This window comes from Echinops telfairi, unplaced genomic scaffold, assembly GCF_000313985.2.
Source record: "Echinops telfairi isolate 266 unplaced genomic scaffold, ASM31398v2 ScPeMD7_7467;HRSCAF=8505_0, whole genome shotgun sequence".
Taxonomy (NCBI): Eukaryota; Metazoa; Chordata; class Mammalia; order Afrosoricida; family Tenrecidae; genus Echinops; species Echinops telfairi.
In genome coordinates, this window is record NW_022111367.1 from 9,863,730 (window position 1) to 9,877,244 (window position 13,515).

General features: G+C 49.2%; 2 protein-coding genes across 3 annotated transcripts in view; both read left to right on the forward strand.

Annotated features, from left to right (window-relative positions):
• Positions 1-13,515, forward strand: part of CLYBL (citramalyl-CoA lyase) — a 259,438-nt gene that overhangs the window by 110,477 nt on the left and 135,446 nt on the right. The window lies entirely within an intron of this gene.
• LOC101656898 (small EDRK-rich factor 2-like) lies at positions 4,656-4,911 on the forward strand. The gene is made up of 2 exons (XM_045283759.1): positions 4,656-4,806; positions 4,871-4,911. Exons 1-2 carry the CDS (start codon positions 4,656-4,658, stop codon positions 4,909-4,911), a joined length of 192 nt encoding a protein of 63 aa, XP_045139694.1.

A 13,515-nucleotide genomic window follows, 5' to 3' on the forward strand; every position in this document is an offset into this window, starting at 1 on the left:
GCCTTTCCAACTTGGGGAATGTAGGATTTCAAAATAGCATGGACCAGAACTCTAAGATTCCCTGGCATTTCTCTAGTCAAGGAATTTTCTTCCATGGCTCTGATATTGGTGTTGGCGGGTTTAATTGTCTGTTCTCTGGCTCCCTCTTCCTTCACATCTCACTACTTGTAAAACTTCTAAGAGATCTAAAGAGTTCTGACATTTTCCTTCCAGTCAAAATGTTGACAGCCTTCCAAAAGGAAATATTTCCTAGAGAAGCAGAGGAGAGTTAGGCTGATAGGTCTGGTAGGTTTTCATTATAATCGCCGAAAGTCCCCAAGTAGCGTGCTTGACCACAGGAGCTCGGCGTTGTCAGCTCTGGGATGACACCCACCGGAAGACCCATCCTTCACATCTCTAGAGGGAGAGTGTGCCCAGCAGCCATGCTGAATGCTGAGCAACACTAACAGTTAACTATTAGCCAACAGCATCTTTTGACTTCTTTGTGCTTCTGGGAGCCCGGGTGGAAGCAGCCCAGAAACAGAGGAGATGCTAATCACATTGTGTTTTCAAGGAGTGCAGGTTTCCCTCTTGACCTCCGTGTCACTCCAGAAGGGGCTGGGAAAAAGCATCCTTCAGTTCTCTGTGCAGATAAAACACTGTGCGCCTCCTCTCAGCAAACGGGGAGCAGGAAAGTGGGATTAAGGCACCCACTCACGGGCGCTTACTCTAGTGTCTTCCCCTCCTCAAAACCAACAAGCAGCTTTGCAGAAAAACAAACTCCTTTCCCTTCCTTTCCTCTCCCCCCCCTCTGCACCCCTCCCGCCCCCTCTCCTCTCTCTCTGCCTTTCTCTCTTAACCTCCTTCTGTCTTATCTACCCCAGCTCTCCTCTCCAGTGGGCTAGGCGCTAGCTCACTCAGTTGCTAACTGAAAGGTCTGCAGTTTGAATGCAACAACTGCTCTACAGGGGGAAAGAAAGATGAATCTAGGCTTCCATCAAGATTTACAACCTTGGAAACCCCATGGGGCAATTCTGCTCTGCCCCAGAAGGAGCCCTGGTGGTGTAGTGGTTAGGGGTTGGGCTGTGATCGGTGTGGCTGGAAGTTTGAAACCATCCCCATTAAGAGTTGTGGCCTCAGACACTCACAGGGGGTCACTGTGAGTCAGCAGGGACATCTTTGGTATAAGACCAATGGGTGTTGGAGTCAGCTCACTGGCAGTGGGGTTTGGGTCTTTGTGGGGGTACCTACCATCTTTTTCTTCCTCTTTTCCCTTTCCTTTCCCTCACCTACTCTCAAATGCCCTTTCCCCTTGCCCACCCCCACCCCTCCGCCTCGCTGCCCCAGGCTTAGCTTGGGTTGACTTCTCTCCTAACTTTCACCCTCTCTCTTTGGTGAAGTGCTCCTGTGTACTCTCAGAGGCAGGTAGCGGGCCTCAAAGTCCCACGGCGTCCAGGGGCTCCGAAAGCTGCCACCACCCGGTTGAACCGCATTTGTTCGCCTAGGCTGTGTGGGAGACAGTTTCTCTCTATGGAACACTGGTGTCCCTGGGGAAGCTATCAGGGTCACAGCTCCTAGGATTTACCCCCTTATGGATTGAATTAGGTCCCCCCACTACTCCCCCCACCCCAACCCCTTTGTAAATGTATTATAATTATAAATCCTAACCCTCTCCTTTACCTGTGGTTATTATAATCCCCTTTGGGAAGGGACTTGCTTTGCAATGTTCATAAGACCATTTTAGCATAGGGCGTACAATCTCAGTCTCTTTTGAGACTAAAAACAGCAGCAGATTAAGTTGGAAGCAAGGAGAAATCCTTGATGGAGGAGGGCAGATACCACACCACATGGAGATCGGGAGGAACAAGGACCTTCCCCAGAGCCAACAGAGAGAAAACTTTTCTGTGAAGTTGGCTCCCAGAATTTCAATGGGAGTAGAAAGCCCCACCTTGTCCCTCGTGGTTTTGAACTGCTGACCTTGTAACCACTACAGCACCACGGCCCTTGAGACTCCTCATCTCCTAGACGGGGGAAAGTCAATGTGTGTATCTGGAAGCAGTCCACTGCAGTGCTGCAATTACAGCAGAACCGCCCTGAGAGCTGGAGCGCTGCGCCACTCCCGGCTGACACAGTGGATGACCTGTGGTGCTGCTGGACCGTTGGCTTGTGTCCATGTTTGAGCACCCATGGCCCTGGCTCAGTTGCAGGGTCAGTTCGTGGAATGCATGATCCACACTGAATTTGAAACTTATGAAACGACAGCATACATGTGACAAGGAAATGGATTCAATCATTTTAATTTTTGAGGTCCCCCCCCCATTCTATGTAGAAAAAAAATCGGGGTGGGTCACTTGCAGTCATTTACTTTGCCTCTTAACACCTCACTTTCATCGGGTCGACAGGGTGGAACTGTCCCTGTGGGTTTCCGAGACTGCAGCTCTTTAAGGGAGCAGAAAACCTCATCTTTTACCTGCAGAACGGCTGGTAGATTCGAACTGCTAACCTTGCAGTTAGCCGTTCAAGTTAGCCTCCAGGGCTCCTTAGTATCCTCGCAATCGGAGGCCACAGAGATCTCCACTAAAGCAACACAACAAGAACATGACCAAACTGGTCAAAAGTAAGCATTCTCCTCCTTCTTGATCCCCACTAAGTCTGCCCCTTCACTAAAGCTGCCTACCCCCTTTCCCGGGCTTCCTGTGGCAAAGAGATGACCAGGAGAAGCCAGCACCTCTTCTTTGTACTTGACACCCTACAGAGTCCCAAAAGGCTGGCCCGGGACCCACATGTAGCCCTCATCCTGTGTCCTGTGGCTTCCTCCGAAGCAACCCACAGTCGACCACAGATTGCTAGCCTGTGCCTGTGGCTTTGGACACAAACGGCTCTTTCTTCACTCGGCAAATGGAGCACTTGAGTGAGGTATGATATAATTGCCTTGTGAGACAGTTTTCCTTGTGAGTGTCTTCTCGGCTTTTCTGAAATGGGCTGCAAGCTTATTTTATTTTATTTTATTTTATCTTCTGCAAGCTTATTTGTATTTGCGCCACATGCTAACCTCACAAAGGGCCCAGCTCTGCCCACAGGAAGGCAGATCGCCACTGCTCCTCTGCTCTCGTGCCCAAGGACGGCTCCCCTGTACCACACACTGTTGCCATAGGAACCGAAACATAGTTCCTCAAATGGAAGTAAGGATGGACTCTCAGGGTAGTTGGCAATGTTGCACTCAACGATTATAGATGCTGCTGTAAATGCCTAGTTATTAGCTGTGGTTAAAATGTGTAGGTAAAATTTCCTGTCAGGGGTCGTGAATGGGCCCTTATCCTCACTGGTGTGGCACACGGAAGCACCACAATTGTCATACTAGGTGAGCCTGTGGGACTACCACACAGAACACGGTTTTGTACAGTATAACCGGGGAAGATTTAATGCTCTGCTCCACCAGCCACCAGCGGAAACATTGCGCAGGGGTAGATCTGACCTCCTTTGGCTTGCCCTAGGAGCCCAGCTGGCGCAGTGGTTATGCACTGGGTTACTAACTGCAAGGTCAGCAGTTTGCCACTACCAGCCACTCTGAGGGAGCACGACAGGGCTTTCTACCCCCACGAAGAGTTACAGGCTCAAAATCCCCCCGGGGCAGTTCTACTCTGTCCTGCAGGGCCACTGTGCGTGGCCCTTGACTCGATGACAGTGTGTGTTTGTTTGGGGGTTGGGCTTCCCTGTTGCCATGAGGCAGAAGAAGTCAGGCAGGCCTCCACCTCCCATCTTTCTTGACCTAGTCTGACACCAACTGTTGCTCCCCCAACATTCCGCTTCTCTGCAGTAGCCACATGGAGCTCACAGACAATGCTCACAGTTCTGGGGGATTAGAGACGTTCCCAGGTAACCACCACTTAGGATCAAAAAACAGTAATGACACAGACATTGGTCCACAGCAACGCCTCCTCAGCCAGCAGCCACGTCTCGGGTCCGTGGCCCTCAGCCTCTTAGCCACGTAGTCCCTTGACGTCTGCTTCTGTGGCCAGGATAGCCGCCCACTGCTCTACCTCACGGTCCCCACACTGCTCCTCCCTCTGTCTCGTGATGTCAAGGCCCGGCTCCTGTGCTCTGTCCCACGGTCTCTGTGCTGCAGCCTCGCTTCAGACAGAGGTGGCCTCCCCGGTGGCCCCTCTTCCTTGAGGGGCCTGGAACGTCTGTGTTCCTGCTTCTTTCATGGAGGGGTGGATTTGTCTGTCAGCAGACCACACCCCAAGGAAACAGGAGGCGGTGATGAGGTGGAAACTCCGAATGCACATCACCTTAACCCCAGAACCAAGCACTCTCCCCAAAATGGGGTTATAGCCGCAAGCATAGGGGCTAGGATCCACAGTCCATCACAGAAGGGGATCTGGCTCAAGGGCCACATGAGTCAACTCCATCTCACCAGCCCAAAGGATTAAAGGATACCACCCACCCACCCACCCGCAATAGAATCCTCAGCCATTGGCAATCCGTGGGTGTATGCAGACTTGACTGTAATCCATTTTGATTTGCAGTCTTCAGAGCTGGAAAAGACAAGAAAAGCCCTCCACGTTCTTTCGTAGAATCCCAAGTGGAAATGTATGGATGCATTTGTAAAAACCGATGTGTCGAGGCAGGCCGGAGCCGCCGCCATCGCCATGACCTGCGGTAGCCAGAAGAATATGAAAAAGCAGAGCGGCCCGGTTAAGGGGAAGTGCCGGGATGACGGGCTTGCTGCCGCCGCCCTCAAGCAGAGGGGCGCGGAGACCACACAGCAGAAGGAGAAAAAGGCAAATGAGAAGGAGGAGGAACCCGGGAGCTCTGTGGCTTCGCGTCCAAACCTCTTGCCCTCCCTCCGTGCCTGGAGCCAGCCCCACCACGCTCGTGCCTCCTGCAGTGCTCGCAGGTCCCAGCACCGATGGCATGCCCGTGCCCTGAGTCAGCAGCGGGTCCCTTTTGTGCTTCCTTCCCCTCAGGGAGCCCCTCTCCCCCTGGGCCACACCTGGGGGCTGGGGGGATTACCTGTTCCTGTGGGGTGCACCCCAAAGTAGTCAACGTAGCTTTGTAAAACAAAAAAAATTTGATGTTTCATTTCCCCCCCCTTATTAATGATAAGCCAATGCATATTTGCCAACATGTCTTAGAGATTGTGGGTTTTTTAATGTTTATGAAGGGCTAAGGCGCATACAAGATTGTTCTTTATTTCTCCTGACTTTCAACCAGTGTTTGTCGCAGCCCCACTGAGAGTCGTTGGGTTGAGTGAAGTTGTCCTGGTGGGTGAGAGAGCGAAGCTCTAGGCTGCTAACTAGGAGAAGGGTGGTTTGAGCTGGCTGCAAAAAGACCCGGCAGTCTGCTCCCCTACAGACTTACAGCCTTGGGGGCCTGTGGGGCAGTTTTCCCCTGGCTGGTAGGGTCGCTGTGAGGCAGAATCCACTTGGGGGTTGTGAGCGTGCGAGGAGGGGGAACGCTGTTGTGCAGAGCTAGAAAGATCTGTGGACTGTTGTTTCAACCTTGTGTTGTGTGGGAGTTACATGATCTGGTGTCAATTTGGGACTTGAGAGGATTAAGTGAAGGGGTGGAGTCTAGTCTGTCAATCAGGTCCTAGCCAATGAGGCCTCTGTGTGGGCATGGCCTTCTCCTGAGGATTCTGGGAACTCCTGAATTTCCTCCTTGAAGGCAGGAGAGACTCTCTTTTTCTGCTCACTTCCTGCGAGACATCCCTGAGGAGAAGCCACATGGACCTACCCTGATGCAGCCCTGGGAGCTGGAGGAGCCATATGGAGACCCCTGCCAGTGCTGAGATGCTTACAATACTGGATCCAGGAGACTTTCTACCCACTGGCCTGTGATTGTCCTGCATTCCGCATCAGTGCATGTGTTGCACGAGTCTGAAAAGGACTTTATAGATTGGTATTGGACATATGGCTAATGTTGGACTTAAGTGCTTGGACTGGATTGGGTTGGGATGCTTTCTTAATGTACAATTATCCTTTATATAAAAGTCTCTCTTACACACACATGAGTGTCCATGAGTTTGTTTCTCTAGTCTACCCGGACTAACACATGTCGGGAAGACAGTTTATAAAACTAGCCCCCAGTGCTTTCAATGCCCCGTCCATTCACCTGGCTGCCCTTCCTCATGGCATCACACCTCTTGTCCTTGAGGGCCCCGTCTTGGGCATGAAGGAGAGTGGATGAGAGAGTGGCAGCTTGGTGCACTCAGGTGCTGCTGGTGGAAGTATGGCTCAGTGTGACACATTGGAAAAACAATTTGGCAGAGTCTGTGAAGATTGTTCAAATGAACATGACCACTGCCCTTCCAGCCTTTGGAGGAGAGAGGCTAGGGGATATACCACGCATGGTCCTTTCTCCTTGAACAAGTGCCACCTTGCTGGCCAGTCTAGTACAAAGCCCACTTTCTCCTGCAGTCACTTATGTTGTTGAGGTTGCGGCTCAATCCTGGGAAAAGTTGGTGCATTATCTTTCCTCCATGATTCAGAACCTCTGGCTCAAGACTGCAAGTCCCGGTCTCCAGGGAGTTCTTGTAAGGGGTAGCCCCACATGGACCAATGCCCTCTGTCCAATGGGAGACAGTCAACAAGCAAGACAACCAGTAAATTCATTTCCAACCAGGAAAGTCTGTGAGGGGTTGGAGGAGATTCTGGGAAGTGAATCACAGGGTGAGATCTGTTTAGATAGAGGGTTTGAGGAAGCCCTCACTGTGGAGGGAACATTTAAGCTTACCCTATGATTGGTGAGAAGGACCAAGACATGCTAAGAGAGACCCGAAATTGCCTACAGACCCATTGTACAGCCTGTGGGAAGGCAGGCATGCAAATGCCTGAAGGGAGACCTCCGGCCCTGGCCAGGAGCAAGCAAGCAAAGGGAATGGGCCAGAGCAACCAGGTCTTGTGCTTGGTGGGGTGTTTGAGTTGTTGTGTAAGGAGAGCGGAAAGGCACGCAAGGACTTTCTAGGCGATGAGTATCGTGCTCTGACTTTTCAGTCTCACCCACCTGTGGTGTCGAGTAGGGATCCAAGGGGGGAAAGAGGACCCTGGCAAGCAGTAAGATGATGGCATCTTGGACCAGGCTGGTGAAGACGCAGTGCCGGGCTCCATGAAAAGCACAGTTCTTGGCGCCTGGTCAACACGGGGTGTAGGGTAGATATCTGGTTAGCAATGCAGAGTAATGCCAGGGCTGTTACAAAGCCACCGGTGGTAAGCAGGCCCATGACCTTCGCTATGCTCCATCTGCGTTCTCCCGCGTGTGGTGCCGAACTGTCTCTGAGTGAGATAAGGTCGTCTCAGAGCTACGAATCGGGCAAGGCAAAGATGTGGCGTTCTTGGTTGGGGTCCCTAGAGCCTTGGTCAGCACGCCTGGTCCAGCTTTGGTGTCAGAGGGCATCAGCTGCTTATTGTGGTCCCCGCTGTCCACTCAGCTCTCTGGATGTAGATGCCTACCTGAGCTCTGGCAAACTTCCTCTCTGTTTGCATTGCCTGTCATTCGGGTGGAGCCTAGCCTTGGGGTCCTCTGCTGCCCAGGCCAAAAGAAAAAGTGGAAGCTGGACAAGGCAACTGCATAGTAGGGGGACAGACCCAGCTGAGAGTGTGTTCTCACAGGGCTTAGCCCTGGAATATTGCGTACTATGTTACCCCCAAGGGTATGTACATGGATCATTTCTTTTAAAGGATCAGCACACATGTTCCTGGGAGGCAGAGGGCGAAGATGTCCAGCTTTTCCAAACTGTGGTAAAGCGCTATTTCTTGTGGTTGTGATTTGTATTTGTACATTGCCAGTGGTTAAAGTGCTTGACTGGGAACGGAATCCACTCTGCAGGAGACAGGGGTGACAGTCTACTTCAGTGAGGAGGTTCAGCCTTAGAAACCCTGTAGGAGTCAGTTCTGCTTGCTCCTGTGCGATCACTCTTAATCAGAATTGACAGCAACAGGCTGATGATGTTGGGGATCATTTTACATGCTTATTGACCATTGGGGTGTCTGCTTTGGAGAAATATCTATTTCATCCGTTAGCTCATTTTAAAATTGAGGTTTTCTTTTTAAAGTGGAATGTAAAAGTTGTTTATTCTTTGTATTAGACCTTTATCATATAAACTATTTGCTTCGCACCCATTCCACCCCCCACATACTGTAGGTTGTATTTTCACTTGCTCGATGGTATTCTTTGAAGTACCAACAAATTCTTTTGGTTTACATTATGTCCAGTTTATCTTTTTTTTTTCCCTTTTGGTTCTTATCTTTTTGGTGTCTTGACTAATACATTATTACCTAATCCGAGAGCATAAATATGTTTCCCTATATTTTCTTCTGTTTAACTGAGCTCTTATATTTAGGTCTGTGACTCATTTGGGGTTACTTGTGTGTGTGTGTGTGTGTGGTGTGAGGAAGGGACCCAGCTTTATTTTTCGTGCGTGGACACCTAGCTGTCGTGACGTCACCTGTTGTAAAGGCTGTTCTCTTCACTGAATTGTCGGGCACCCTTGTCAAAAGCCCCCCCACAAAAAACAACCAATAGTTCACTGCCATCAAGGTGATTCCAGCTTACAGCAGTGCTACGTGAGGGTGTATTTGTGACCGCTCAGTCCTATGTCACTGCTCTGTATCTATGGCTATGCCAGTGCCGCACTGTTTTGATCACTGTGGCGTTACTGTGAGTTTTGGAATCATGACGTGTGACCCTGCAGCTTTATTTTTCAGGATTGCTTTGGCTATTCCGGATCCCTTGAATTTCCATATGAAACTGTGCTTTGATTTCTAGAAAGACATTCTAGCTGGGATTTTGAGTCTGTATTGAGTCAGTAGATATATTTGGCATGCATTGCCATCGAAAGATGCTAAATCTTCTGATCCATGACCACGAGATGCCTTATCACTTATTTCTCTGACACCGAGCCAGTGCTGCCACGTACATCGTGACCCTTGTGGGTTTCTGAGATGGTAACTGTCCGGGAGTGGAAAGCCCAGGCGCTCTCAGGAGGAGCTCCTGGCGGTCTTGAACTGCCAGCCCTGCGGCTCGCAGCCTGCTGCGTCACCACCTCACCACCTCACCTTGAATTTCTTCCAGCCGTGTTTTATAGTTTGCCAAGTCCTGACCTTGCACTTTGTTAATTTTATTCCTAGGTATTTTATTCTTTTGGGTAAGGTTGGAAATGGAATTATTTTCTTAATATTATTTTCATATTCGTCATTGCTAGTGTATAGAAACCCAGTTTCTTGTTTTGAAATGTTCTCTATTGTTCTTTTACCTGGCAACCCTGCTGGGTTTGCCTATTAATTCTGTTAGTTATTTGGTGAATTCCTAAAGAACTATGTATACACATCCACATGAAACCATGTCAACAGCAGGTATTTTTCCTTCTTCTTTCTAATTTCTGTGTGCCACTTATTTCATGACCCGGCCTGCTTGCCCTGGCTGGGACGTCTAGTTCAATGTTGAGTGGCAATGACAAGAGCAGACATCTTTGCCTGGTTCCAGCTGCTGGGGGAGAGCTTTCTGCCGTGGACCAGACGTGTGAGGTTAGGTGTGGCCGTGTATGGATGCCTGTTACCAGGGGAAGTTAGCCCCCGCCTACTTCCCGTTTGGTCAGTGCCCTTATCAAGAATGGGTGTCGGATTCTGTCAGATGCTTTCCACCGTGCCTATTAAGGTGATCACGTGATTTTTGTGAACACGGTAAGTTTGAGTTAAATAGGTTCCTCATAAGGGGCTCTCTCTGTGCTTTGAAGTAAAAATGAGTTTCAGTCAAGAAGGATTAACGTGGGGGGGGGTGGTCAGGTGTGGGGGGAGAACTGAAGGGGGTGGAGGAAGGGACCACTGCACCAAGGAGAGAGACAGCAGAGTCCCCTGAGCTCCAGCTCTTAAAATGTGACCTTTTGGAAAACAAGGGGTGAGCGAGGAAGGGCCTCAAAAGTTTGTGGGGAATTTCTATTATTTTTTAATTTCATTTTTCTACAACTTCTTGAAGTACCCTGATACCCAGAGTCCCTAAGATCCAGCTGCGTGCCCATTGGAAGCACTGGTTTGGGCAGCACCTCGTCTGTTACTTTAGTGCTCTTGAGTCGTGAGGTAGAGGAGCAGCCCTGGTTTCCCTCCCCTTGGGGGTGGGGGGCAAGCCACAGGAGCCCTGGTGGCGCAGAAAGCCTGAGCTTTCGATGCCCGTAAACAGAGTCTCAGAAACCGTGCAGGGTCAGTTCTACCTCATCTGACAGGGTTGCTAGCAGTTGGCTTCATCTGGTGGCAGTAAGTTTGCATTTGGGGGTTGGGGAGCTGCATCCCGTACTATATTGTACTGAAGGAAAACAGAACTCTTTTTTCCCAACCATTTTATTGGGCGCTCTTAAAGATACTATAACAATCTATAGTTCCGTTAGATCAAGCATCAGAAACGCTTAAATAAAGAGTTGGGGGGAGCTTGAGGGGGGCAAAGACAGCTAGACACAAGGAAAGTGGTGGAAAAAGTGAGCTTGGTTGGGGAGGAAAGAGAAATACCAGACTTCTCCAGGTGACTTTCAAAGGTTTTCTCCTGAAAAACAACTCTGGATCCTGGGGACCCACGTGGGTCAGAACTTTAGAACTGTGCTCCACGGGGTTTCCAATGGCTGCTTTTTCAGAAACAAATCAACTGGGTCTTTCTCCTGAGGAGCTCCGGGGTGGAATCGAACCACTGAGAGTTCATTCAGCACTTTAGCCGTTTTCCCCACCTGAAGACATTCTTTGCAGGCACTCAGAAACCCAAACGGAACTGACTTTCTGCCGCTGAGTCAATGCCAACTCATATGAACCCCACAGGACAGGGTAGAACTGCCCTGGGGAGTTTCTAGACAGTAGCTTAAAAAAACCAACCAACCAGTTTTATTGGCATATAGTTCATGAATCATACAGTTCAATACTTTCACCACATCGAGAGGAGTCATCCAACCATCACAGCCCCGTTTTAGAACAGTTCTTTCTTCGTGCACTCATCATTAGTAGCTCTCCACCCCCCAACCTCCGCTGCCGCACCCCCAACCAACCATTAATCCAGTCACTGTCTCTCTAGATTGGCCTATCCTGGAGCTCATATACAGGAAAACATTAAACAAACAATAACAAAGTAAAACATAACAACCTCAATCAAAAAGAAGAAAAGATTAAAAACTATAACAAATTCAAAATGAATCAAAAGGGAGGACTGTAATTCTTTACGGGAGTAGAAAGGCTCATCTTCCTCCCTTGGAACACGTGGTGGTTTCAAACTGCTAAACTTGGCATTAGCAGCTCCACGCATAACCATGACTCTAACGTGATTCCTGTTGTGCAGGGAGGGACACTGCCTCTCAATTCTAAACTATGTTGCGTGTGTGCCATTGCCAAAAGGTCATGCAGGAACTTCTGGGGGTTCCCGACTTTGGGGATTAAGAATGTCCTCGCTGGGCCATGTGTCCCCTGCTCCCCTGCCCTGTGTTGGGGCAGAGCTCCAATGAACTGGCCAACCAGAATTTGAGAGGGGAAGCTGGCACAATCCTTTTCCTCCTTGAGCTGTGATTCTGAGCTTTGCTTGAATCTTTCCATATCCCTTCTCGACCTTCGCTGCTGACCCTCCTCCCATCTGAAGTGGCTTCCCTTACTCCCAGCATTCATCCTTTTCCTTCGGCTGCTTAGGAAAGTTCTCGGTGCCGGCTTTTGGGAATAAGGCTTCCTTCTGTCAACAATGACCAGTCTATTGTCTCACGATGGACTTGAGACAAGCATTCAGTTTGAAGCTGAAAGTCCTACAGGGACGGCTTGGTATTCACGGGCTCCCAAATGTATTTGGCCTACTGCCTCCTTTTCAGAAAAAGAAATTACTCAGCGCCCCCCTAGCAATTAAAAATGTTTGTGCTTAAAAAAAAAAAAGTTTGTACCATAGCCCATAACTCAGGATAGAGTGGAAGTATCTGCTTGTGCAGACCTCCTAGATTGTGCTAGGAGCCTTGGCGGCATCAGAGGTTAGTCAATGGGCTGCTAACTGTAAGGTTAGCAGTTTGAAACCACCAGCAGCTCCATGGGAGAAAGATGAGGCTTTCTGCTCCTATTAAAGAGGAGCCCTGGTGGCATAGTCGTTACGTGTTGGGCTGGTAGTCACAAGGTCAGCAGTTTGAAACTACAAGTGGCTCCGTGAGAGAAAGGTGAGGCATTCTACGCCTGTGAAAAGTTACAGTCTTGGAAACCAATAAGGGCAGTTCTACTTTGTCCAAGAGGGGGGTCTCTGAGTGGAAATCGACTCGATGGCAGTGATTGTTTTTTTTTTTTTTTAAAGATTGTTCCTGCCTGCACGCAGCACGCACACCCAGGGTCGGGGGTACCACATAGCACTTACTTTAGGACATGCCACTACAGTGATAGGCACTCCCTCGGTGGTTGGCTGGGGCAAGGAGGGCAACATGATTTATAAGGAAGGGAAACTACCACTTCAAATGCTCACTCCCCCTCCACAGGATGGGTGGAAAGTTATGTAAGGGCGCCCAACTCCCTTGCCTGAACATGTTACTCTCATTAGTTGCTGAGGAGCCGATGCACTTCTAACCACAAGGTCACCCTCAGGAGAAAGATGGGGCTTTCTACTCCCGTCAAGAGAGTTACAGTCTGGAGACTCTCCGGTCACTTGTAGTGACCCTACAGGACAGTTCTACCTTGTCCTGTACGGTCACTATAAGTGGGCATCGACTCAACGGCCGTGAGTGTGGTGGTTTGTGTTGAGTTGTGATCCGTGTGCAGAAAGAGGCGGCTTTCCACTCCCATAAAGAGTCCCAGTCTTGGAGCCCCCTGGGGCAGTTCTACCCTGACAAGTTCCCCTGGGCTTGTTAAATCCAGCAAAGTGAAGACCTCAGTGTTAGTCCTTATGATCAGCTAAGCACAGAAACCATGCACTCGGCCTGGGAGGTTTTATACTAAACTGCAGATCCTCAACTAGAGGTTAGCTATTTGGCTCTGACTACCATTTCGAATATTGTTAGCAAGTTGAATGTTCCTTTTTTTAATCAGAAAGATTTCAACCTGTATTTTCCCAGTTTGCTGCATTTTTCAGTAGTAAGTTTATTATGTTCACAGGCTCTATATGGCAAACAAATACTCACTTCAAAGAAATTTTCTTGGGAGCCAAACGTCTTGCACGAGGACCGTGGTCCTGGACCCTGCCTACATGTTGGATTCAGGCAGTACGCCAATTGTCCAGTGTGGATACACATTCCACTCACTTAAGGAGCTTTTGCTGTTTGTGTTGTTGTTAGGGGACAACCAGTCGGTTTTTACCCACAGAGACCTTGCGCACAGCAGAACGAGACACTATCTAGCTAAAATCAAATTGCTGATAATTTAATATATTTATTTATAAAGATAATTAGATATGTAATAAGAAATGAACTACTGAATCATATACAGATAAATATATAATACAAGAAAGAAACAGTTAAATTATAAAGCACTACAAATGGCTCAGTGCAACTCACTCCCGTGAGAGAGTTGTGAGAGACTAGCAGTCCTTCAAGTCTAGTCTGCTGCCAGATCT